Source organism: Crocodylus siamensis, chromosome 2, assembly GCF_052110815.1.
Source record: "Crocodylus siamensis isolate JL-2025a chromosome 2, ASM5211081v1, whole genome shotgun sequence".
Classification (NCBI taxonomy): Eukaryota; Metazoa; Chordata; order Crocodylia; family Crocodylidae; genus Crocodylus; species Crocodylus siamensis.
Genome location: NC_143396.1, coordinates 47,440,944 through 47,468,861, shown reverse-complemented (window position 1 = coordinate 47,468,861; position 27,918 = coordinate 47,440,944). Strand labels below are relative to the sequence as shown.

At 39.8% G+C, this 27,918-nt stretch overlaps 1 protein-coding gene across 1 annotated transcript in view; it reads left to right on the top strand.

Annotated features, from left to right (window-relative positions):
• The first annotated feature begins 328 nt into the window (after window positions 1-328).
• Window positions 329-27,918, top strand: part of TMEM156 (transmembrane protein 156) — a 30,673-nt gene continuing 3,083 nt past the window's right edge. The window contains exons 1-5 of the mRNA XM_090034695.1: window positions 329-416; window positions 5,013-5,234; window positions 10,081-10,344; window positions 13,146-13,256; window positions 17,635-17,733. Coding sequence (XP_089890821.1) covers window positions 329-416; window positions 5,013-5,234; window positions 10,081-10,344; window positions 13,146-13,256; window positions 17,635-17,733 — 784 coding nt within the window. The remainder of the gene's footprint in view (window positions 417-5,012; window positions 5,235-10,080; window positions 10,345-13,145; window positions 13,257-17,634; window positions 17,734-27,918) is intronic.

The following is a 27,918-nucleotide window of genomic DNA, read 5'->3' as shown; positions in this document are numbered from 1 at the left end:
TGTGAAAGTGGCCATTAGAGGGTGATATTTTTCTTGAAAGAGTATCTTGAATAATGAAAATGTCCGTAGGCATGATTCTTCTCTTACACCATTTTGCACTAGTGTGCCTTTATTGTATGCAGTAGAGTTACTCATCATTTACAACAGTGTACACAAGAGGAGAATCTGGCTCTCTGTCATGTCTTGTAACGGGACGTCAAAAAAGAAATAGAAAGTCTTGCCTGAAAAGGGAAATGAATAAGTATTTTGCATAAGTTAAAAGCTAAACCAGGAAGGAACTTATCACTAGTATGCTAGATGGGAGCTCTTCAGTGACACGTGCTTGACTATGAGAAAAGCAGATCTTCTGAAATTATTAATAGCAATAATTATCATGTTTATTATAAGTTTGCCTGAATTTTTCCAAATCCAAGAAGGTGAGTGATTAGCTTTAACAAACAAGGTCTCTTCTTATTTTAAGGTCAGATTACATTTAAAGAAGTCACATGGACTTTCCCCAAGGAGCTATGATGCTGTTTTTTTACTGATAGTAACCTTTACAAAATATTTATAAAATGTTATTTCAATTAGCTTCTTGTTTATAATGAAGTTAACTATGTATACTGTCTGTGAAGAAAGTTACTTATCCCACAAGGGAAAATATTGTAGATGTTTTTATTTAATAAATTTTGTACTTCTAAAATCTTAACTTAAAAGATAAAATTAAAAAATATGTACTTTTGCCTTCTGGCAGTGTTTTTGTTTAGAAGATAACTGCCTTCGAGAATGGTAATGTTTTTAACTCCATATACCCAAAGGCATAAAAACTTTTGTAAAATTACTGTGCTATTCATCCATACAAAGAACATAAGTTATGTAAAACTTCTGAAGATTCTATCTAAGTAATAGGTAATAGTAAACTGAAGCAAAAGGAGGGCAGAATGGGTAGAACTGAGTGAAATAAAACTCTTAATGTGATTTCCCTATATAAACTGATGATCACAGAGGTTGAAATTGAAAGCTGAGAGACTTAAGAAATGTATAAGATTATTATTATATATTAAATGCTAAATCCAGAGATAAGAATAAAACATGGTTTATAACCTGTATTCCAAAATAGGCCACTGATAACATCATAAAATAAGTAGTCTTCATCTGATAAAGATGGCTTGTGTCCCCCAAAGGCTATGTGTTGATTCTTTATAAAAATAATATTCAGTAAAAACTGAATACTAAAAATATATCAAGTTTAGGGTGCTTTATTTGCATTTGACTGTACATGTTATTTTTCCAGGCAAGAACTGTCTGGATTCTAATTCAAATATAATAAAGTTGACAATGTGTAACTAAAAAAAATCTAAGATTGTCAGGCTGCTTTAAGTTTTCAAATATTGTAAAGAGGTGTAAGCAAAATTAACATGTTGACACAACTGGCATTTACCTTTATGTAAAAGTGACCAAAGTACAAATTAGCACTCAAACTGCAGTTTAGCACAGATTGCACAAATACACCATAATGATATTAACCTTACCAAAGGAGAACATATTGATGTTACTGTCAGTTATCATGTAGCAATTATACTACCCAATGGATTTTTTGTTAGGTAACACTGTATACTACAGCTGGTGCAGCCTCTGCAGTTTTGACATTTTGCACCTGCTAAATTTTAACAACAATGTTTGCAAAATTAGAAAGTCTAGTTGTGCACTGAACTATATTCAACACTGACATTTTCAGAGGAAAAAGAACAGCGTATACAGCACGCAGGTTGCAGCACAAATATGGCTAAACTGGTTATAATCCTTGTTTATACTCTTAAAATTATATATCAAAGTCTGACTTGATGCAAAGCAGTGTAAATGGACTCAAATTAGCAGCTTGGAATATAACTCTATGTATGTCCTTAGAGTAACAAGAACATAGTTAAGCACCTTCTTTTGCAAACTAATCATTTGGGGGAGAGGGTCTACTGGAGTTCAATAGAATTTATGGAACTTTCAGAGTTGGTATGTTAAATTATGGAAAAACACCCAAACAACCTTAGAGATACGTGTTTTGAAAACTCAGTTTAATTTGACCTGGTATCCCAATCATGAGTGTGTAGCTATAGCCTGACTACACTCCAGAATAACAGAGTTATAGAACTTTGAGTGCTGTCGTTGTTATTTCTGTATCTTAACGTGTGTGTTTCTTTTAGCGTAACCTTAACTCTGAATCTTCTGAATTTATAATCCTTGTTTTAAGAATAATTACAGCCTTTATAATTTTTTTACCCTTAAGTGCATATGAACTCTCAATCTTAATTGTGTTTGAATGTAGTTGTTTGAAATAATATTACATACAGCAAAATCTTGTTACCTTAACTACTATATATTTCAGCATTTAAAGAAAATATCAGGGATTGTAAAACATATCTTGTCTCTATTCTTTTGTGGGTAGGCAGGGCCTATAAAACAGTAATTCTGGTACAGTTCTGTAGGAAAGCCGAGAGGTACGGTATGGTATGAATAGGCGGTATAGGAAGTGAGTGGCAAATTCCATGTCAGCTGTCTACACAACAGAGGAGGAGGCCAGGGATGCGCAGTTGAAATAGAGAGCATCACATAGTCCACCTTTCATCATTCTCTTTGTATGTTTACTAATCTCTTGTAAGTGGTCCCAGTCACTGGGTATCATGTAATTCCAAGCCCCAGAAGAAAAGTCTTTAGATGCCTTGTCTCCTGAGAATGTATCTCTCTTGAGAAGATGCACACTCCTGTTGTGAGGCTGGGGTTTGTCAGCATTTCAGATATGCAGAGTCCCTCTTGCTGACACTCTTCTGCCATTATGTAGCAATGATTGCACTCATTCTTGCACCAAGCAACACCCGACTCTCAGGAAACCTCTGTCTTCCTTGCATGTACTTCAGAGGCAAGCTTCATTCCTGCTGTAATGATGCTTATTCCACCCACTGTACAAACCGCTGTTTTAAGGAGACAGAGGTAGTTAGCAATATTAGTCTGAAGTCAGGCAGAAGGCAAGGTAGATATGTACCTTATAGACTTACTAAGATATGGCGATCATAAGCTTTCATGAACTTGAGCTCACAATACAATGACAATCTTGCTAGCTTCCCAGTGGTCTTTTAATGAAATGTCAAGTACTTTTCCCGGGTAAGGCAATATTCATATTCTTCCCATGTACGGTATTTTAATATGCATTTGTAACTTTTATAAGAATAAATATGTTTTTCATTGGGTCATAGTCAAAATCCACTTCATAGCTGGCTGCACTCAGGCAAGTTTAATTGTAGATTGAGCATGTAATATGAAATAGACTTCATAATTGCTTACAGATAGATATACATACTCTGTCACAGAACAATCAGTGGATGCCAAATTACATGTCCAGAGTCCTGAGGTGCAGACAGAAGGGACAATTTTTGCCTGATTTGGCCCCTGAAAATGCTCTACAGTCATGACTTAACACAAGTACATGGCTGCAGAGTGCTTTAAAAGGAATCGAGCCTGCAACAATCTGAACCCTTATTACAGGAGGGTTCAGATGAAGGTGCTCCGAAGAGGGGTACCTTTATTAACTTGTGTCTGCATGTGCCATGTGAAGGGCGTGTAGCACAGAAGGGCTATTTGCATTTCCTGGGAGCTGTAGCTGTGACTGCAAAGTAACTACAATGATGAGCATCTCTCCTTTTTCTGGCAGGAGGGAGAATTCCATTCAGCTCCCTACACATTCCCACAGAGATCCTCTGCACAAAGACCATTTTCTTGAAATTTATTTGGGCAACCAAAATGTAGCTTAAAGAATTCACTTTGCCATTACTGCCTTCTTTACATTGTGAAGAAAACCCTTGATTAATCTAAGGGAAGAAACAACCTCTACTTTTGGCTTTATATTGATTCTTTATTATAACACTTTTTTTCCTTGTATTTTATGTACACAGTCTAGTAGTCCATAAATCACTGCATTTGTGTTTTTATGGAGTATATATTACTTTCTAATCTACTGTCACCAAGAAGTGAAGGTAATTGACTTTGGCATTTATTTCAGGATGCCATTTCTTTATTCTGTCTGAAATCCTTCACTTCACTGATCCTTAGGCTAGTCTCCCTGGATGCTAGGACAGATAACCTATTGAAGCCATCAGACTGCAGTCTGGGCGTTGATGTATTTAAAAGATCTATTATTATCTTTATGTATGAAAATTTATTACCATCAAATTCCTATCCTCTCTAATGGGGGTTGCATGAATTCCTATTCATGGAGATGAAAGGATATGTAAGAAGTGGAAAGGTGAACTACTGGATCATGGGTTATGATATCATGAGCAGAGAGAGTAATTATTTGCTTTCTTAAGAATGAAATTGGTGTTCAATCCTAGTATCTTTTGCTTTAAAATTATTTTCAGATTTTAAAATAATTTAAGATTACTGTATTCCAAAAATACAAGTGAAATCCCTCTCTAGCAATTATTTAATGTTGAAGAGGTAAGAAAACTGAAAAAAACACCCTAATTACTTTTAAATATTATGGTATCTTTGTTTGAGTTATAGTAATGCTGTCTACAACCAACAGTTACTGAAATTCAACAAGGAAGCCAGAGAAAAGGAGAGAAGATAGGAGACAAAAATGGTAGATAATTTTTATGAGCATTAGAACACACAAAAGCTGTAGTGTGGAGAATTCAGGTATATTTTATATAGTCTCACCTTCTGGAAACATTGTCATTGGAGATGGGTTTAAATTTGCTTAGAGCTATTTGTCAACATAATCGTAATATATAGGTGAGTGCCTAGATACAACTGCAAATGCAGGTTAGTATTAGCAGAGATTTAGTATTACTGAGCAATAAAATCTAATATGTAGAATGTGAGAGCATTTTGCATACATAATCTTGCATGGTATTATATATTCAATATGAGGCTAAAATTCTCATGAGGTTATCTGTCCATTTCACTGTATCATGGTAAAAGAGTAGCTACTTTTGTCCTTTCATTTGACAATATAGAACGTTGTCTTTCTTTTTGTTTTACAGAAAGCACTATTATTATATCATGCATGGATGCTTGTTCACTAAACAACATCACTTTTCCACTCTGTGGTTTTAACAATTCTTATGAAAGCTTCCTTCGACATAAAAGGAAAAACCAGACTGTCTTTTTGAAGGCCTTTGTTAATCAATCCAATATTCAGAATATTCCAAGTGTTTGCCAAGTCTCCAGTAGTGAACAGCAACAACATATTGTAAACTCAGAAGGTAAAGAAAGTGAACAAAGGAAAAGAAATCATTATTTATATGCAGCTATTTACATCTAACTAGGATTTATTAATTTTTTGCCAGTTAAAAGATGATGAAAACTTTGTTCTGATTCATATGAATTCTGCTTTGTAGACTTAGTAGATTTTTCTTGCTTTCCTACAAAATGCACAGTTAATGCCAAAGTCTCCCCTCAGATGCAGAGGCAGGCCATGGAATCCATGCCTGGGTATAAGTGCAGAATTCAGGTTTAGAGCTAACTCTTGATTATGCTGTGCTGGGAATTTATCCAAAACCCTATAAGGAGGCATTCCGTTATCTTCCACAGGCTTTGTAATAGGCTCCTTTGCAAAAGTAGAAAGTTATGGGGAAAGACTGTAGGGACCCTTTTCTGATTTTGCCTATTCCAGCAGCCAGGAAGAAGGCTGCACACAAAATATACTATATTAAAATATATTATATTTCTTTACTTTTCCATCCTTCCCATCTTCCCTTTTCTGGTCTGATCTTCAATTTATTCTTAAAAGGCTATATTCTGGGATAGCTTTCATACAGACTTTCTTATTAATTTCAGTTTCTTGGGCATGGAACTGTACATGCAGATAGATAATATTCCAGGATGAATGGAATATAGTTGATCAAAAGAGAGATTTTTCTTGTGGTGGAACAAGACAATGAGAGTGAGGATAAATTCAATTACCTTTTATGTGCTAATGACAGTTTTCCAGCCATGTAAATGACTTTTGTGGCACTTACACAGTTTGCAGTGATGTTACCCTGTATTATTATATGTGTATATATACACATGTATATACTGAACATGAATAACAGGCTATGCAGCTTTGTAAGTACACACAATGCATGTGTGTAAGTAGTTAAATTGTAGCTAGACAAAAAAACTGTGACTAGTGAGGGGAGAAGCATTTACTTTTAGTTTCAATAGCTAAACTTTTCCTAGAAAGCAGGAGACTTCGCCTCTAGGCTCTGCTTTTATAGCTGCCCCCCTAGGTAGCCAAGAGAAAGAGGTTTATGGGGCCTAGAGGAAAAAGAAACATCAGAGCAGTGTTTCGCAACCTATGGTCCACAGGCTACATCTGGCCAAGACATGTCATCTAGCCTAGAGGGCTCCCTGAGGGTGCAAAAATTTGGTGGTGTGATATGGGAGCAGTAGCAGTGTTAATTGCTCCCAGAGCAGCAGAAATTAATACTGCTACAGTTCACCCGCTGCCAAATTTCCAGACCTGTGGAAAGCCCTGTGGTCCAGATGACAAGACCCATATGCTGAATTTTACTGGCAAGTGGGGTCAGGCCATCATCCAAGGTCACTCTGTAGCTGGATCCAGTGTGTGGAGCTGGGCTAGGATCAAGGGTTGCTCCGTGCCTGGATCTGGCACATGGGTGTGCGGGCTTGAACCCCTGGATCCACCCTGTGCACCAACCCCTGCTGGATCAGACCTGTGGACTGACCCTGTGTATGGCATCTGGCCTGTGGACTAGTTCTGTGACATGCATGCAGCCTGCATGGCTAGATAAGGTGAGCACCACTTTGCTCATGGGTGTCTAGGACTGCTGGAATGGAACAGCTCCTGTGTAACAGCCTGGACCCTTGCTTCTACTGAGGCAAAAACTTCCCCACTACTCTCCACACATTTCATCCAAAGACTATTAAATGCAATATATGGTGACTCAAGTTTCAGAAAGAGGGTGTTGCATAATGCCTAGCCTATGGCCTGGTGGTTGGAGCACTCTGTAGGAAAACAGAGATTCAAACTTCCCTCTGGATGAGGTGGGGCTAGAGCTCAGGTCTCCTAGAACTCAGGTGCTCTGCTTCCTGTATGAGTGTCCTAGCCACTTAGCTCTTGGTGCTGAAAACAGGAGGGTCGGTCCTCCTCCTCTTAATTTTTTCCAAGACTTTTGTTAAGGTACACACAAATATAGACATGTACCTGCCTGGCCAGTGTTCAGACTACTCCATATGCACAACGTATGTGTGTGGCAGTGCCCCTTTGGTCCCTGCCACTTTAAGTGCTGGAAGCAGGCAGCCACCAGGTTCTTGATGAGGGTGGCCATTTTCAAGCACAGCTCTCAGGGCTGGAGGCAACAGTTTGATGCTAGCAGGCCAGGAGGTAACATTTGGCTGAGCTGCTTCCAGAATATCTTGGAGGTAAGGGCAGGTGCTATGGGGATGGCAGGAGGCTCCTGGTTCTGGGCACGACCTGAAACTTCCAGGAACGGGTAGCCTGGTGGGTCTGTCTGTGGTGGGATAGCCCCCAATAAATTCCAGAACGTGTATATGTGCCTGGGGGGAGGGGCAGACATGCTTATAAAGCAGCACTTGAGCCCAGCAGGGGTATAAGACCCCAGAGGCCCCAGAGGAGGTAGTATTGATGTGAGGGCCTGTACAGAGTAGGCTGCATAGAGGTACTTGAAGGACTGTGCATGTGTGGTGCAGAGTAGGGCTGCCAAGTGTGGCCTGAAGGGCTATACCAGGGGTTTACTGAGTAGAGCTGCAAGGGCAGCTTGAAAAGAAGTACATGGGCCAACCCTCATGAATGAAAATGGGAACAAGTTGCCTGGTGAGGGACTAGGGGTAGAAGCAGCCCAGTGTTTGGCACAAGGACAAGGCCACATAGAGTAGCAGAGCATGAGCAAACTGAAGGTGCTGCATGTGCTGTACCACAGCGAGAGTAGTAAAGCCTGATGGCCCAAAGGTGGTTATTCAAGGGAGCAGGACAGTTGAGTGGCCCAGTGAGGGGCAGCATGTGAGATGCCCCTGTGAGAGGGGGGCGAAGTAAGTGTGAGTGTGTAAGAAGCCCAACAATGGACTGAAGCTGGGGAGCAATAATAATCTGGATGCCATCTACGAGGCATGGGCCACAGTGTACAGGAGGTACGGAGCCATGGATAGCACCCCTTGGCATCAGGGCAGTTATGGGCAGCCTCCCACTTATTATATCAGAGAACATTAAGTTGTGGCAGGCAAGATGGGGCAGATTGCCCTAAACAGGTGGGCGGGCTGATGTGAGACCTGGCCCTGGGTTGGCCCCCTGTCACAATATGTAGGTACTTACACATTCATACTGCAAGGCAAATAGAATTGCAAACCATGTATAAGTGCCAAAAATGCTGCTCACATGGCCAGGTATGTACAATGTAGGTGCACAAGGGGTAACAGCATTTTGCCCCAAATGTCTGAAGAGTGCATTAGAAGACAGGATAATAAAACAAATAAGGATTAGTAAGGATAGGCTGTGGTTGGGATTGAGAGAAGTGGAACCAAAGTGCACATTGTGGTTCTAGTTTGAAATATCCCTGGGTGTATAATACCAAAAATGCCACTGATACTGCATAAGGCATAGCTTTCCCATCCCAGCATGCCTCCACTGCTTCTGGATACTGTCAGGAGAGAGGACACACCCAAGCTTTGTCCTTCTAAAATGAGTTTTATGTCCAATAATCAAAACAGAACACTGACTAAACAAATGCAAAGTCTAAGAAATCGTAACACTTTATAGTTACTTGTACAGGTATGGAGAATTAAAAATGGAAAAGCTCTGCTCTCAATTACACCTGTGCAATCCTATTGATTTTGACAGATTTATACAAATGTAATTTGTTGGCAGAGTGGAAGAGCCATAACTTGAGTAATTTAAAATTGGATGAGACTCTGGGAAACAGTCTGAAATGGGCAGGAAGTATTCTGAAATGGGAATGTATATGGGTGCTCCATACACGTTCATTGAGGCTGCTCTGACATGCAGTAATTAGAGTGTGGTAATTACCACACTCCAGCAGACTCCAGAATTACACGTATCAGTGTCCCTGCACTGAGAAATGGCAGCAGGCATTGGCGACACGTAGGGGGTGCATACAGGTGCACGTGCACCCCCTGAGATTGGCTGTGCCCCCCTGAGATTGGCCACTGCTGCTAGCAACATTTGTGGCCAGTTGCCACTCGCTATCCCCCGCCCTCCCTCGCACCTCCTGATGCTGCTGGTGGCATCTGTCAGTGCTTGCTAACAACCCCCCATGCTGCTGACTGTGGACATTGGTCTGCCATGTCCGCGCTGCCACCACCTGCAGGCAGTTGCCATACCCTCCAAGCTGCAGGAGGCACAAGGCATTAAAGGTGGCGGGGTGCTTTAACTATAGCTTGTTTGACAAGCTTTAGTTAAAGTGTCCCTGCTGCCATTTTTCAGTGTGGGGATGCTGATACACAATGCTCTGGGCACTTCAATTGGAGCATCTCTCCAAGCTGCTCTAATTAAAGAGCACCCCCACCCCCCACGCCTTTCCCAGAGCACATGTATAAACACCTGGATAGATATCTGGCTGGGAGTATTATGATCCCAGCACTTGTTCCTGCCCAGGGCAGGGGGTCGGACTTGATGATCTGTTCAGGTCCCTTCCCACCCTAGAAACTACGAAACCAAACAACCTTATATGTCATATCCAGCTCAACTTTCTATGAGTGTCTTACCTGTTTTTTTCTGAATTGATTCTTGGTCTGTGCTATTCCTGACAGTGACAGAAACAAACAGGCGCTTGTGTACACATGCCTCCAGCCACCAAACACAGAAAATGACCACCTTGAAGCTGGTAGATAAAACAACAAAAAATTCACTGTCATTTTCAGGTCAAATACATTTTGACTAGAAATATCAGTATCTCTCAGATCCCTTTAGAATATCTGATGTGTCATCTTTCTGTTCATTTTACTCCTAGTCAATAATGATGTATCTCACTGTTTGCTTACAGGAATAAGACTTAGTAGAGTTTTTCTGTATTTCTTTTTTCAGTATTGTGTAGCACATAGCATATCTTAATGTTTTTTATTTCTTTGTAGTTTCAAGAGTGAATGGATCATTAGCAATGAAAGCAAAAGATTTTATTTTTTTCTATAAACATTTCAATTTCACTGTGGCTCATGAGAATGATGACAGTGAGGAATTTAACACTTACTATTTACTGGAAATCCAAATTAAAAAGTCTACAAGCAGAAGAGGAAACACAACAGATGAAAACATGTATTACTCATGTATAACAGCAATGATGGAAGACCAGAATGACTGTATAAATATTTCAATGCAACTAACATCTTTCATGGAAAGTAAGTTATGAAAATGGAATCAGCGGGGAAATCAAACTTGGAAATAACATGAACCTTGCACTAAGGAAGAAAAGCTTCCAGCAGGCAATTCGTGCCTTAAGCAACTACTTGAAAGCATCACCCCAAGAATCCAGTGCAATTTTGATCAAACTAGTGAAAGACCATCCTTGCTTGGCAAACAAGGCTTTTAGATGGTCTGCTCCAGCAGTTTTGCCTTATATTTTCTGAAAATAATCCAAGAAAACTAACATCTGTGAATTTAACTTTTTTTTTTTTAATTGTTAATTTATCGAATTTATCTTTAACGAAAATTCATATTGTTTTTGGGGGGTTTTGTTTGTTCGTTTGCCAGATGAATTGATATAATTCTTCAGCCTTTGAAGTAAATTTCAGAATTCCTATCCACTTTAATGGAAGGAGGACTGGGCCATAGGTTTGACTTTTCTTAGTGCCCTGTTACATTGTCCCACTAATATTCTTAGTGCTATATGCATAAGGAAAAAATCTTTAGCTCACCTAATTGTCTCTTTCCAGCAGACAGCCTGGCAATTTTTTTTAGTCTTTCTTTGTGCAGTTTGGTCCTTTAAAGAGTTCCCTTGGCTGATTGCCTACCATGCTTATTGCCCCAGCTCCACATGTAGTATTTGCAGCTGGAAAACTGTACTAGTTTATCTTTTTTTTATTTATATATTGAAAATTCTCAATTTTAACTTCTGTATTTTAGGTTGTGTCTTCAGGAGGACAAGTACGTAGGTTCTTAGCTCAACTTATTTGAAATAAAGCCCTAACACAGAGAACACTATTCATAGTTTTCACAAGAATTATCAGGTTAAGAATATAATAGAGTCTAGATTTTAATTTATTGTGATAATTTATGTAACACTACAAACCACTTTCTCTTAACTAGGATTTATACTGAATTAGGTAAGTTAGCTAACTCAAGTTAAAAAAAAACAACTCTTTTTCTTCCTACTGTTTACAAAGGCCAAAAGCCTGGGACACACTAAGGGTTCTGGATAAGCACTAGAAGAATAAAACCCAATAAATAAATCAAGTATGGTAGGCAGATGTGACAGTCTCAGAAAATGTGCCTTTTGCAAAGGAAAGGATATGAGTGACTGCGAAGTTATTTCTCAAGGGTAAATGTCTCAGAAGTAGGAGCTACCTAAAGGCACCATGTTGCCACCTGCTCTAGGAAGGGCCTAGAGGAACTTAATGTAGCTATAATTCTATAGCTCTAAGCTTTAATAATCTACATAATTCTATACAAACTTCTGGTGGGTTTCTTCGGTAGATGTTACCACAGACAACTGCCTTAGCCTGACTCCTGTCCAATTCCCCATGAAGGTTTTATTTTCCATTTAAAACGACAGCAAAAGGGTTTCCTTAGGGGATGGGTCATGAAGTTGGACTCTCCTCCCATTTCATAAGTAAGAGGGACCATCAGGCTGAGGCATATGCTGAGGGACCATCAGGCTGTGGATATTAGCAAAGATACATGTTTCACACTGGGCAAGTTCCTTCTATTTTTCTGTCATAATATGTAATCCTTTGTTGTTATAAGCCTTCCTGCCACATAGAACTGTTGATACAGAATCCCGGGAAATCCAACTCACTGCTCAAGACAGGATCATTTCAGCCTAAACTAGCCCAGTCAAGTGTTTGTCTAATATAAAAACACTTAAAAGTTTCCAGTTATTATGGAGATTCCACAACTCTCAAGTTAATTAATCTAATACCTAGCCATCTTCATATTTTGAAAGTTATTCCTAATACATAACTTATATTTCCCTTGGTGTAATTTGAGACTGTTATCCTGTCCCCTGTGGACACAAAGCATATTTATAACATATATCTCTATATTTGAAAATCTGTTATCAAATCCCCACCACTCAGTCTCACCTTCTCCAGACTAAATAACCCCAGTTTTTCTGACCTTTCCTTGTAAGTCATATTTTCTTGACAATTATTTTTGTTGTTCTCTGGACTTTCCAAATTGCCCATGTTTTTCTTGAAGTGAGGGGCCCACAATTGGACACAATATTCCATGTGAGGCTTCCCCAGTGCTGAACAGAGTGGAAGAATCACTTACTGTGATATGGATGCAACACTGTTAATGCAGCCCAGTATGCTATGGGCTTTTTTTTTTTTTTTTTTTTTGAATGCTAGAACACTGTTCAGTCATAATCAGTTTGCTGCTCGCTATAACCCTTGGGTCTTTTCCTGCAATACTGCAGCCCAGCTAGTTATTCCCTGGTTTATATTTGTACTTTTGATTTTTCTATCCTGAATGCAGTATTCTGCACATGTCCTTCTTGAATTTTACCTGATTAATTTCAGACCATTTCTCCAATATATCAAGATGATTTTGAACACTAATCCTTTCTTCCAAACTGTCCTCTACCCTAGCAGCCTGCTGTCATCTGCAAATTTACTAAATGTACACTAAATTCTATCTTCCAAGTAATTAATGAAGACACATACAGATCCCTGACAAAAAGTCACATATAAAAAATTATCCAGGTGAGATGAGTTGTTAATTCACATACTTCACCTCACCATTTCAGATGTGTACAAATTAAGATGAAGCGAAATTCTAGACAACCCTACCTGCTGGTGATTGGTGGGGGTGGAGGAAAAGGGATGGGAGAGGTAAAGCCTTTTGGTTTTTCTTTTAAATTGTAAGACTGTGATCCCATGGTGATGTATAGGGTACAAAAACCTAGATAGATTGATGGATGAAAGCAAACTATTCATTTCTTACTTTATTTTATTTTATCTCTTCTCCATTTTATAAACAGATCCCACATGTCTGCTGAAGATCCTTTGGTTTGTTCTTCTTCCACTAGTTTTTGTGCTTACAATCATTGTTGTTACCTTCAAAGTATTTCAAGAAAATAAAAAACATACCAGTAAGTAATGAAGTATGAATCCGAGAGATCAACTGATTTATGTCCGCCTGCACCAGTGCTGAATTTACCAGAGATGACATTTCTTTTCAGTGTTGTTATGTCATGACCTTTTTACATTCTGAATGTTTAAAACTGCATTTATTTTCCTACAAAATAATTTGTCCCAGTCCACAGACCAAAACAATTCCTTCTAAAAAGTATCGTCAATATGATGGGCTACATTTTGGATGCTCCCTTGTGTGTTCATTTATGATAGCAGCAGTACAGGGATCTCCTTCCCTCTAACAACTTGCACAGGAGGAAGCCAGATATAGACCTTTCACTCCATTGCAAACTAGGGTTCTGAGTAGCCAACATAATATCCAGCCACCTTTCTTTTTTCTGTGCAACTATCAGAACCTAGAAATAAGAAGTGAGTGGATCACAACATGTAAGGAGTGTTTCTGAGCTTGCTTCTTTACACAGTTTTCCCTGATATCTTTGGTCAGCACCTGCCCACAGCTGGCATAATGACTAGAATATCAGGACTCATTTGCTGTCTGATAGCTCGGCGCTCTCTTAGTACTCCAGAGCTGAGCCAAGCCAGAATTTGGCCATGCGAATAACAAAATAATGATAATATAAATACGTGCCTTCAGTCACCATAACTCTGTATTGCCAGCTATTTCCATAATAAAGGAACACTCTAGGGCTAAGCACAGACAGTCAAAAAGCCTGAGGTGGAATTAATTCAATCTATGCAGCTTTCTCTAAGCTGTGTAGATTGGACTGTTAATGAACAGAATACTTGTTCACTCCTCAGTTGGCCAAGGCAGGCAGATGCCCACACTGGCCGAGCCCAGAAGATAGGGAACTTCTGCACATGCCTCCCAGCTCACCAGGCAACAAACACCCCAGCCCTGCCCCCTCATCAGCCTCCTGCCTCCCCCCTTCCACTGTGGGGGGGAAGTGGCAGGGTGATCCCCCCCTCCACCCTGCCCCACAGCTAGTGTTTGCACAGTGGGTGGGGGGAAGTCCATTCCCCATCCCTACCCATCCCCCCATGGCTGACCAGTGGGGGGCTGGTGAGAGGGTGGGGCTGGGGCATTCGCAGCCCAGTGGAGCTGTGCTGGAGGTGGGGAACAGCCCCTACCTCAGTGGCCTTCCCCCCACCTCCCCACTGTGGGCTGGGGTGTTTGTTGCACTCCTGTGCTGCTGCTGGTGGGGCTGGGGCGGCTGCCTCAGCTCTATGAGAGCCAGGGGTAGGGCTGCTGGACTGCTGGAGCAAACACGCTGGGGCGAAGGCTAGCCTGCAGGATCTGTAAGGGGAGGGGTTAGTGGGGGGCTACAATGCATGCTGGGATGCCGGAGGACTGAGACCTACCTTTGGTCAGGAGGGGATCTGGAACAGAACTTCAAAAGATTGTTTCAACTTAAATCAGTTAAGTCTGATACTACATCCGTCCAGGTCTATCTTAAGCTGGTTTGGCCATTTTGAAACCAGTCTGTGTGAACTGAACTTCTGTTACAGGTTTAAACCAGTTTCCAATCACTCCAATCACTGGTTTATATGTAATGTCTGTCCCTAGCCTAGGAGTCTAATTGTAGTCATGACTGAACAGGAGGAAAAGAGCATGCCTGGAAAATGTTTCTATTTAAAGGCAAATGGAAAGATTTTTTTTAAATGAATAAACCCAACAGTTGTTTAAGATGCTAAATCTGTAGCAAAGGACATGGGTGATATAATACATTCCAAAGGAATATACTTTCAACCAGACCATTTGTAAATTACTTTATTTTTTGATTTCTTGCTGGAACCTGAGTCAGGTCCTGTCTTTTTTGTAAAAAAGCCTCACATGAACTCAGGTCTTAGCAGGTTAACCAAAGCTATTAAACCATTTAGTTTAGTTTTCTATATTTTTATTCATAAATGTAAGGCATATATATATGCTTAAAGACATAAGAGTAAATTTTATATCATTTGAATCATAACCTACTATTTTTTAATATAGAACCCTCCACAAGCTTCTTTGGTAGTTTAACAATATTTTGTATTTATTCTTAAACAGATCAATTCCCTCACTAACTATGAGTTTTTCAGATTTTGTTCTGGATATAATCAGGAACAATTTTTTTAAGCCTCTCATTACTGCTTTGCCTCTAGAATATAGTTTTTATTTCTGAGGAACTTGTTTTGATTAGTTATACTTATAGAACATCATATTACATCAACAACCAAGAGGGTTAACTGGGTTGCTTGGTGCCTGGGTGCTGGTGATATAGCTAGCCAGAGGCAGTAGCGGCTGTTATTTTTCTGCATTCCCGTCACCCCAAAGTTGGCACCTGCAGCTGTTGCTTTGGTTGCCCTGCTTTAGTTACATTACTGGAACTACCTACATTAAAAGCATGTTGAAGTTGCAAAATCAAGTGCACACATGTTAGAAAATACCACATTTATGGTTGCCTCTGACTTATGTAAATATTTTGTGATATAGTCTTCAATGACATTATCACAGCCTACTTAGGGCATAGGCTGGGTTGCACTAAGGGACTGAAGCACCTGTTCAGAATTATTGTCCTAATTCAGTTCGTGGCTTTTATCTTAATTATATTACACACCACCCAAAGCCTACATCAAATACAGCTATCTTAAATTTCCTTGGGGCTTTTCTAGGGCACTTCCCACTGTAGCATCTGGGTGCCTCACAAACATTAATGAATTTGTCTTCATATATGCAGCTACTAGCGTTACCATTTCTAAAGATAGGAACACTGAGACAGAGACTTAGCAAATGAATCAGGGGCAAAGCCACATTAGAAATCAGGACCTTGAGCCCTCAACTTTCCTCTCATTTCTTCATATGACAGAGTCCTCTTGCCAGCAGTGCTGAACATCCACAGCTGCCATTGATGGTAGTTGCTGTTGCTATGAGTGCTCAGGACTTCAGCAGATCAGACCATACAGAAAATGAAGCAGACAGTTAGCAGATTCCTGACAAAATGCAGACTTTAGGGCTGGTAGCATACATAGGAACCCTGGAACAAAGTCAGGGTTAGAAGAAAGCCTAGTGAGCAGTCTTCTGCCTTAACCAGATGGCTATTCCAGGCCTTACTCTCTAGTCTAGACACTTTACCATTTTTAGAGTAAATAAACAGCCTTATGCACTGTAGCATTTCCTAACGTCTAAAGGTGACTTTGTAACTTAACATTCTTTAACAGGGTTTATTTTAAATTGCAATTTATTTTAAAGGAAAGGAAGTTAACAACATTTTGTTATGTAGACCTGAAACATCCCTTTACCCTGGAGCATGTCATTGGTATGGTTGAACTCTGATCTTTCAGCATTGCCACCCAGCATTATATTGCAGCATCTTACTATAGGACTAAAAATATTAATTGATAGCTAGAGCAGTGGGGAAGCAACCTTTTTGGCAGGCATGCCACAAATTAAGCCCCACATCTCCCTGCATGCCATTCTGATTCCCATCCCCTGCTATGCTGTCTGCTCCCTTCCCTCTCTGCCACTGTGCTGCTTGCTGTCTTCCCAATCTGCCACATGCAGAGGCTGTCTGTGCCACCTGTAGCCTGTGTGCCCCAGACTGGCCACTCTTGACCTAAAGTATGCTTTTGTCCTCCTGGCCTGGTGTGGATGAATGAGTGTGGAAGTCAGGTGTTGGGTCCAGACCCAAGCTCATATTTCATCATATCTTTTTTGGAGCTGGATGGGTGCTTGTTTCCAATATTGCAGTCCCAGAAAAAGAGACAGGTTCAAAGGAAGGACTGTTGGAGAGAAGCTTGTGTCTTTGTCCCCCCACTCTAGAGAGGTTAGCTGCTCCCTGGACTCCCAGCATAGGCTGCTACTAGCTGCTTGGGCAGTTGTGTGGGCCTAACCTTAGATTAGAACGGGGTGGGCAATTATTTTGGGGAGAGGGACGCTTACTGAATTTTGGCAAGCCATCAAGGGCTGCATGACATGCAGCCGGGGCAGATAAATATTCATTTTCTAAATGTTTTATTGGCTCTGTGGGTTGGATAGAATGGCCTAGCGGGCTGCATTCAGCCCACGGGCCGCATTTTGCCCACCCCTGGATTAGAAGGCTCACGTTCAGTTATTTTGCCAGGTGGCCACCATTTCCACCTCTGCACAGAGCAGAGAAGGGAAAAAGGTTTGCCTTTCCAAAGGCAACCTGAATAGAATTTAATTGGAGAATTCAAGTCCCTGGGCCAGATTTCAAAGGCTTGTTGTAAACAATGGAGGTATTAAAGCTCAAAAAAAGGTCATGGGAATTCTTTAAAATTAAAAGGCATTAGGCAAGCTAACTGCAGGGGTTGTTACCAATTTTCTCTCTAACAACAAAAATATTTATATTAGATAACAACTAATTTTGTTTAAACCAGATAGCAAAAGTGCAAGAATGGCTTCTGTTATCCTACAAAAAGAAGAATATAACCACCCAGGAGAATCTACAGCTACTAATGGCATTCGGCTCCTTTCAGGTGAGTAATACAAAAGCAAACTACCAAAATAAATTCTGACACATGGAGAGGCCCTGACAGACCCTGTAAGTAATCCTGTCTGGTTCTATGCATGTTTACAATTAGTTATTGTACAGTGCCCAATTTCATTTCCACTCCAATATAGCAGCTCAGCAAGGGTGAGGCCATGACCCTCAAGCTTGTTCATTTACTCCATTATCTAGCTATGTTTGTTGAAGTCCATGAGATTTTTGCCATTAGTTTCAATAGAGGCAGGGAGAATGGGCCCATTTCTTTGAATATTCTCCTAAAATCTGTCTAGCTTATATGTGTCCATTGCTCTTAATACTTTCCTAAAATCTGTCTAGCTTAAATACTTCTTTCCTTTGTTTCAAACCAATTCTTGTTCTTCCATCTTCTGAAACTACATACACAGAAGGCAGGGTGGCACCTTGGAGTCCATATACTTTTATAGGTTATGCCTCTGATTAGTCTCTAGGTATAGGCACACATTCACTTGCAATGGTTGCAGATCACTGGACTGTTGTGATGTACTGAAGTTAGTACGCATTAAGTTAATATGTTAGATAATCCTTACCTGAAAGAGAGCAAATTTGCAATGCCCAGTGGCACTTAACATGTATTAAGCTGTTTGAACATGCTTGCTCATGTTTTCGCTGCACTTAGTAAGTATTAAGTTGAACGTGTGACACCATCCTTTAAATTGGCACCCTGCCTTGCCTTCTGTCTGACTTCTGACTAACATGGCTAATTCCCTTTCTCTCTATTGATGTATATTGCTTAACAGATAGCAATCATGCTCATCCTGAATTCTCTCTTTCCTAGACAATATTTATCTATTTCAGTCTCTTTTAATATATTTCAGTCCTAGAATGTTACCTCTTTATCTACTTTTGCCAGATTAGTAGTTCCTTCTGAAACTATGGGCAACTGAAATACATGCCACCACATACAGAAGCACATCAAAGGAAAGCAATAATGTTTTTTAGCAACCACACTGGACAGTTATCTTGAATGTTGTTCTACTTCTTCCTTTAGGTCTTTCCAAGATGTGCTATTTTCCAGTATTGCTTTTGCTGTTTATTATATTACATGTATTGATACTGAACTGCAAACCTGCCTAGTGTAATCTTATTGGGAGTTGAGGAACTATATATGCCTAGGTAGGGACCTGGTTTGTGGAATGAAAATAATATTGCTACCACCCACCCAAAGAACAGGAGCTGGTTCAGGCATGGAAGTGGAAGAACTGTTTCATGTGTGGGAGTAAATTGTGAAGGGAGTATAGGAACCGGTCTGGGCAAATGCTCTTACAGACAGGGGCCTTTCAAAGTGTTATTTCAGAAGCAGAGAAAAGGGAACCATAACTACCTTCTCATTGGCACTTGAACTTTCTAGCACAGCAGTTTTAGGATTTTGTGTGTGAGGACTGTGATAGTATTTAAATCTAGAGTCAGAACAGTGTATATTATTAAATCAGACACAGAGGAATGTGTATGAATGGGCAAATTAGGCATCTAATGTTACAACATGATATTAAAAGGCAAAAGTATAGTGGGCGTTCAGTTCTGAGGATGTCCTCTGTAAAAAAGCAACATGACTGAGAAGCACTCTGTCCTCTGTTCAGCACAAATAAAGATGAACTAGAGGTTTCAGGAGTCTTCAGAAGAGTCCTGGATCCTCAAACTAGTGATTTACTGCAGGGGGCATCTTTTTTGGCTGCTTACAGATGTACTTTACTTTCAGCTTGGCATGCCCCCACACTGAGTGCAATGCATGCACAGAAGAGGCATCATGTTAGTTTGACCCAGCTTGCCCAACATCTGTATAGATTGCACACTTCAGCAGGGCTTTTTGGTGCTTTTATTTAATAGCCGATTGAAACAGCTATTAGATAAAAGTGCCAAAAAGCCCTGATGAAGCACCCAATCGATTGAGACGCTGGGGAGCCAGGTTGAACTAACATGCTTCCTCATTTGGTAAAGTGTTGGGTTTTTTTTCCCACGTGTCAGTGGCCAGGCCACATGGTGTGTTTACTTCCTTTCTGTGCCATTGAATAGGGAATTGTTCAATACGTGTCAAATATCCCTTGCATCAAGCACTGCTGCTCAGGTTAATCCCAAATTTACTTTGATCACAGATGAATTTGGCTTTCTCTCATTTTTCTTACTGAAAATCATTTATATCATAACTAAGAAATGTATAACCAAAGTGATTGAAAGACTTACGTATGCTAAGGGAATGTGCTTCTCACAGCTTTTTAAATTTGGTCTTCCCTCTTCTCATTTTTGGGCCTTGTCACACATTAAGTTCCACATAGGACTTGGGCAGACTAAGTGGTCTGGTTTTTGATGTAATATAGCCAGCAGATCCCAGACTATGCCAGCCTTTCTTGACAGACTCCCACATCAGAGGAGGGAGTAGAGATACAGCTGTAGCAGCTGTATGGTTGTGCTGTAGATACAGCAATAGTGTACGGTTCTGCTGGCATTTTGCAGCTGGGTGAAATGGAACAATTCCTTTTCTTCTACCAGCACAAAGCCAATTTTTATGGTTTCTGTGAAGAATCAGGATTTGACCTTTTGAAAATGTATTATTATTAGCACAGATAAACCATGTTGTATGTTTCAACATACTGCAAAGTATCAAACTGCTAACGTCATTAAACTTGGTCAAAATATATTCTGCATGAAAGGAAATTGCTACCTTTGTTTCTGAGTAATATTGATACTACTGAAATAGTATGTACCCTTTAATAAATGCCACATAATTTGGTTTCAAGAAAGAGACTTTATCTTTTTATAGATTAACATGAACAGGGTTCCTCTATAATAGGTTTTAAATGGCAAAAATATAATTACAAAGCCAGCAAATGGAAAAAATGTTTTTAACCTGTCCAGGCTTGGGCACTTCACTGTTCATTTAGTATAATAGCAACGGCCTTGTCTTGGCAATTTCTTCAGGAGCTACAAGAGACTCAATAATTTCTCTCTACAACCTAGTAACTTGTGGCATTTCAATCTTACCCAGAAAAGAGTCAATAGCTGCCTGTCTGCCTGAGCTGTCCTGGGAATACAATTTATACTCCTAAATTTTAGAGAGCTGCCTAGCTTCAGAAGATGTATTTATGAGCTCATTATTTTTATCCCTCAAGAAATAATCTGTCTCTGCCATCTTTTGTCTTTAGCAGCCCCCACTAATAACATTCCTGTTTTATCACCATGCTCACAATGGCATTGTTTAGTATTGTATGTCTACAGGCTTTTTTGATGGTGGAGTTTTCTGAAAATCCCAGGATAGCTTTACTATGTTGAAGAAGAAAGAATGTGATATTGGTGTGTTCTTTTTTCTTTTATACTCTTCCCACTTCAAGCTATCCAGTTGACTGAAAAAGCTGCTTGCTTGCTTGAACTGTGTTTCAAATACAATGACTCTAGTTCTCGTTTGATTTTTACTGTTTTCACACCACCACTGATGTCAATTCAGTTACTCCTGGGTTACAACAGTGTAATTCTGAGTAGAATCAAGACCATGCAGAAAGAAATAAGGCTTCCCATAAATACTGGGTTTAAGATCTACCATCTTGATGATGGATTGATTGTAAGTAGCTGGTGGTAGCCTCTCCACACAGTACTCAAAAACATTTTCAATACTATTAGCATATAATTCAGAGCCTAGAAAGGAAACATTGAGACACTTTGAAGACAATATATCTTTCCCAGAAGAGTTAGGGTGAGAAAAACCAAGCTGTAGATCAGAGAGAACATGACAGTATCTCTCATCTAGGAAAAGATGAGTAGATACAAATAAAAGGTTATTCTGAGTTCAGGTACGATGAGGCAAAAGTGTAATCTTTTACTCTGGAGAATGATTTATACTATGTGTCACAACGTTGTATCCATAGGCACAGGAATTGTTTGGTTTAGTATGGGTATAGTTCTACAAATATCTGGGCTTATTTTACCACCAACTGGTAAATTATAGTCTTTCACCTTCTTGTACACTAGTCCTAAATTTTCAGTCTTCCTATGCCCATGAATCAGATAATTAAGGTTGGTAGTCAGAGGAGGCTAGGAAAAACATGTATAGTACATTCTCTGGGGTGGGATTAAAAGCCCTGCTCTCCAATGTAATAACTGTTTCCATTGTACTACAAATAACTGCATATGTGGAGAGAGGAGACTTAAAGGACCCTGGAGATATATCACACCTGTTCTGTGAATCTAAATAATATATAAACTATGAGAAGGTTGCAGAAGATAAGATTTTCTGTCCCTTGGTTTGCATGCTAGTATTACTTTTTATACTCGTTCCCTGCAAGGCATGATTTCCAAATGACTGTGGGTCAAAAAATCCATGAAATCTATGAAATTGTGATTGTCCTTGACTGAATGTATTCACTGGAAAAGGAAGAGAGCACAGGATGGTCTTTCTTCCATGCAGGAAGTAGCTATACTTTGGTATAAAAGACTTAACTGTTTACATTTAGTATGCAGACACTGAGCATTTCCATAAGCAATAGAATTGCTGCTTCCTCCTACAGTGGCATGTCTGATTTGGGCACAGTGCTCCCAATCACCAGAAATACAATTTATAGGGACTGAAGACAATATTTTTAAATGGTTTTGTAAGAGCTACAGCTCACTGCAACCTACTATTGAGGCCCTGGAGTCACTATACCTTATATGGCTTTATTTATATGAGAAATTATACTAGTATAAACTATTCTGGAATTAGAGCACCCATAATAGGAATTCTATTAGTATAACTGTACTATTTGTTTAGATGAACCCAATTAGAAACATACTTTCTGCCACATTGCTCAGACAGATGCATTTCTTCTCATTCTGTTCAGCTCTTCATTGCCTCAAAGAGCCATAATTTGGCTCATTACATAGTAGGATACATTCTCTGATGAGCTTGCTTAGCTCATAATGATATAAAGCTAATTTTAATAAATTTAGGATATTTCAGTATGCTTTCTTTTGATAATGTCATGATGCTTTTGGCTTTCAACATTATCAGATTAATATTCATAGCATAGGAGCTTGTGACTAGTTTTGAATAAAATCCCATAACGCCTGTGAATATTCCAGAGACAATTTCTATAGAAACAGAAACACGTGTGCCTTCAATTGTTTGTGAATTACGTGGTATATTTTCCAACACATTTTTGCTACATTAATTTTACCATTGTTTTCATGTCACATCTGAAATTTTTGAGTTATTTTCATGATTTTTACTAGTTTAATGATTTTTTCTATTAAAATTAATGTAGCTGTAGTATAGGCAAAAGCACACAGTAATCAGCTACATCCCTGAAATCCCAACATAAAAAGATCAACATCTGCATCTAAACAGTTAAGGGGAGGCCATTAGAAAAAATTCTGATTTCAAATTCAATTTTGTAAAATCAGGATTTTATTATATCCAAAACCAATTAAAGTTTTTCAGTGAGTTTTTTTAATTCCAATAGTAACAGTTATTTTAATTGATTAATATTTCTTTGTTTAAAGTGCCATCCTTGTCAAGACAGTTAGTAACATAATAGACAAACATGCTCCAGCTAGCTCCACTTGGCTTAACTTTAATAATCATCAGCTTCATGTGATTGAAACCAAGGACTCTGAAGTGAGAAACAAAATATAAGATGAAAGCAGGGGTGTAGATTGTAAGCATGACTTATGTGACTCTCTTTGTTCAAGCTGGGGAAAGTGCAAACATAAACAAGCAGCACAAATGGTGGAGACAAGTCTGACTACTGAAAACTCTCTGAACAATCGAGCAGTTTAAGATGCTAAAGATCATGCTGTAAAGCCAGTTTATCCCCATGAGGCTACCTTGCCCTACCTTTTGCTTGATTAGTAACACAGTAATTGAATTGGTTTGCTTAAAATATGGGTTTTTAATTGACAGTAATAATTAATAATTAACAGCTAGACTCTAAATTTACAATCCAGCATAAGAAAGCAACAGACTGCAGCTGTCCTGCAGGATTAAGCTGGGAACTGGGGCTCTGAGAAGCAAAACTTGAGGCTTCCCTTTCCATGCTAGCTCTGAGGTACTGACTAAGCTGTTGAGAGGACAGTCTAGACCTTTTTTGGCAGGTGTGCCACAAATTAGCCCTCTCCAAGTGCCACTCTGATCCCCTTGCCTTACTTCACTGAGTTTTGGCAAGCCATTGAGGGCCGCATGACAGGAAGCCGCGGCAGATAAATATTAATTTTCTAAATTTTGTAGGGGCCCCATGGGCTGGATAGACTGGCCTGGCAGGCCACATGCAGCCTGAGGGCTGCATTTTGCCCACCCCTGCCCTACTTAATCTGCTGCTCTGCTTTCTGCTTCCTGCCTGATCTGTGTTGCCTGTCCCTTCCCTGATCTGTTGTGTGCCACACAAAAGTTACCTGTGACACTTGTGGTACTTGTGCTGCAGGTTGGCCACCCCTAGTCTAGACGGTGATCACTCCCTCTGTCTATAACCTCTACACCCCCCTATATGTGGAGTACATGATAGCCTAGCCACAGTTGATTCCCTACACTGTTTAAATGACATGGGTGGTCAGTACAGGAAAATATGTGAACTCAAGGGGTACCCTATTTATATGCATGCTGGATAAGCGCATCATTTACTTAACTACATAACACAGTGCCAGTTCCACTGTGCTGTTTTTTTCTTACATTGTAACCCACTCTGGTTGTCTGTGTATCAGTGAAGTGCATAACTGTTCAAATGCATAGCATCTTTCACCCCACACTTTATACTAAGCTTAATTGTATTTTGGTTAACTGCCTGCTTGGTTTGCAAATAATTGTATTTCCTTTAACTGGACAAGCGATAGTGAAGGGGAAGTAGTTGTGAAAGGTTGCTGCTAGAAGCCTGGAAAAAGACAGGAGCCAGTTTCATGACTGTTCTCTCTCATTTGTAAGGCATTTAAAGGCTGCTATGAGTGGCCTTGAAAATTAAAGCTAGTCAGTTTTAGATTTGCTACTGTCACAGGACTAGCAGCACTGTAAATAATAGTGTTAGTTAAATATACAGGGTGATCAGGTCCGTGTCACTAGGAGCCCAGCCCCCGAACTGACTAGTTCCTCTTATTTTCATGGCTTCTACCAACAGCCCTGAAACTATTAGAAATTGGGAGAATGAGGGGGCCTAGTCAGTTGTGGATCTGCAAGCAGCACAGATCTGTCTGTTTATTGAGCATTTTTTTCTACTGAATTTAGGTATGTATAAAATCTGAGCAGGCACGGTAGTGTAACTGAAAGTGGGAGATGGGGGTACAGCCCTGGCTGCTGCCTGGGGATGAAGGGGAACAAAAATAGGTACTTTCATCATCACTACAGGCAGTGTGGCAGGTATCACTACCTCATGTCCTAGAGTTGCCCAGGATGTGGAGCTGCCCTGTTATACTCCTGAATAGGTGTGTAGTCTTTTTTTCAGTCCTGAGGCTATGCACCTCAATGACCGCACACAGTGTATATTATACATGTTGCCCTTTAGTGGTTACAAGTTCTGTAGTGTTCTCCTTCTGATACTATTAACATGATAGTCCTTGACTATGACATTAGAGAAGATGCACCCTATTCTTCCCTCAGCTATTCCTGTGCACTCTCATATAAGTCAATGGGATGTAAATAAGAGTAAAATTTTGGCCTGGGATCTAGAACAGCATTAGCATTTCACAGAACTTTAAATCTAGGCTAATGGCTGCTTTCTACTCCGCAATGTTTTTTCTTAGTGAGGTAAGCTGGCAGGATGCTTCTGCTGCGGTATTAAATAGATGCAAGGATGAGATAGGAGATATTTTTTAAAATCTAGGCCAAACAGAGCATCACATATTTAATTCTGTTCCTCCTTAGTTAATATTTGACATAGCTGAACAGTTATCTCTTCCACTGCAGCTTAGGTGAGTAATGATGGAAAAAGCAAATCTTGTCACAGCATTCAAAATTTACAGCAGACCCACTGACTTCAAAGGCATGACATTTCAACAGAAAAATGTGAAATCTAATGACTATTTTAGGTCTATTACTATGTTTTACAAGGGAGCAGAGGCAGTGTGAAAGATTCTTTTTTATAGGTTACATTTGATTTGAGCTGCCCAGGTACAGTCAGATTCACAGACAGCAGGAACAGAACCCTGGCGCAGCACACATGTGGGATCATCTCTCCATTCAACATGCATGATGTAGGGAAAACACTACTTTTTATTTTTCCCTGGATTCCTCCAAAGTTGAACCTTAATTGGAATCCCATTACTATTTGTGTCACTTTCTCAATCTGCTTTTCTTATTTAATTGCTTACATTTTGAGAGTGAAACTGTTCTTTCTAGGTAGGCACAGAGGAGATGCCTGGGTACAAAGAGGAGATACCTGAATGAGAGTTGAAATGGTGAGGGGGAGCACGCAGAATATCTGTGGCATAACTTCTCTTTTCCATATGAGCACATAGGAGGGCATTTATACATAGAAGGGCAGAGTTGTAGTTGGGCAGGAAAGAGATCTGCAGTTAAATTAGTATCTGCAACACCATCTCATTTCAGATCTGCAGAAAATGTACTGTATCAATAATGCTGACCTCTTTAAACAGAGCTCCCTGCACACTCTATTTCCCCCATTTCAGGCTCCTCACCCAATGTCCTTCCAAGTCCTTTTGCTTGTAAGTGAGGGGTGTCTTCTTTCAGAAGTACAAACTACAGGCATACCTCGTTTTATTGCGCTTTGCTTTATTGCGCTTCACAAGTATTGCATTTTCTACAAAATTGAAGGTTTGTGGCAACCCTGCATTGAGCAAGTCTATCGGCGCCATTTTTCCATCGGCGCCATTTTTCCAACAGCATTTGCTCACTTCGTGTCTCTGTGTCACATTTTGGTAATTCTTGCAATATTTCAAACTTTTTCATTATTATTATATTTGTTATGGTGATCTGTGATCTTTGATGTTACTATTGTAATTGTTTTGGGGCGCCACGAACTGCACCCATATAAGACGGAGAACTTAATCGATAAATGTTGTGTGTGTTCTGACTGCTCCACCGACCGGACATTCCCCCGTCTCTCTCCATCTCCTCGGGCCTCCCTATTCCCTGAGACACAACAATATTGAAATTAGGCCAGTTAATAACCCTACAATGGCCTGTGCCACCCCAACCTTCAGCAACCACCACTCTGATCAGTCAGCAGCCATCAACATCGAGGCAAGACCCTCCACCAGCAAAAAGATTACAACTCGCTGAAGGCTCAGATGTTGGTTAGCATTTAGCAATAAAGTATTTTTTAATTAAGGTATGTACATTTTTTTTTAGACATAATGCTATTGCACACTTAATAGACTACAGTATAGTGTAAACATAACTTTTATATGCACTGGGAAACCAAAAAATTCGTGTGACTCGCTTTATTGCGATATTCGCTTTATTGCGGTGGTCTGGAACCGAACCCGCAATATCTCTGAGGTATGCCTGTACCTGCTTTCAGTAATTGTATGATCTCTCATAACACTCCACGTTACTCTTTTATCTACAGTAGCCTTTGGATAGCTTGTTGCATGTCCCTATGTGATGGTAACTGAGCCCACTCATAAGGCATGATACACTGGAAAGTCCATAGACTCTATGCTCACCCTAATTAATATGTGACTCTGAGTTTGCATGCTCTTAATAACCATGGAGTTGTGTTTTTTCTATGGATAAAATTTTCAAAAGTGTCAAAGCAATTTATGTACCTTAACCCAATTGACCTTTCAATGAGACTTTGGCTCTTAATACTGGGATTTTCAAATGGAAATTAGGTTCCTAGGTTAGGTGCTTTTCAAAATTCCTAGAAGCATTTATCTACATTGTTAAGGACATAAAATAACTTAGAAAATTTGGTCCTATGGCCGTCCCTTCACAGCACCTGATGAAGTAGGCCCACTGCTTATGAAAGCTTATGCTATACATCTCTTATTTTGTCAGTCTATAAGGTGCAAATCTACCCTGTTTTCTGCTTGACTTCAGACTAACACAACTAACTAGCTCTCTTTACCACTTAAGTCACAGAACCAGTTTGGAAAATTCTATTTTGGAGCACATCCAGATGAGCACTCACGTGCATTTCCCCAGGAATAAATAGCAGTGACACATAGTTGTACTGTTACTTGTCTCAGGGGAACACCCATGCATGTGCATTCTGGCACATGGCAA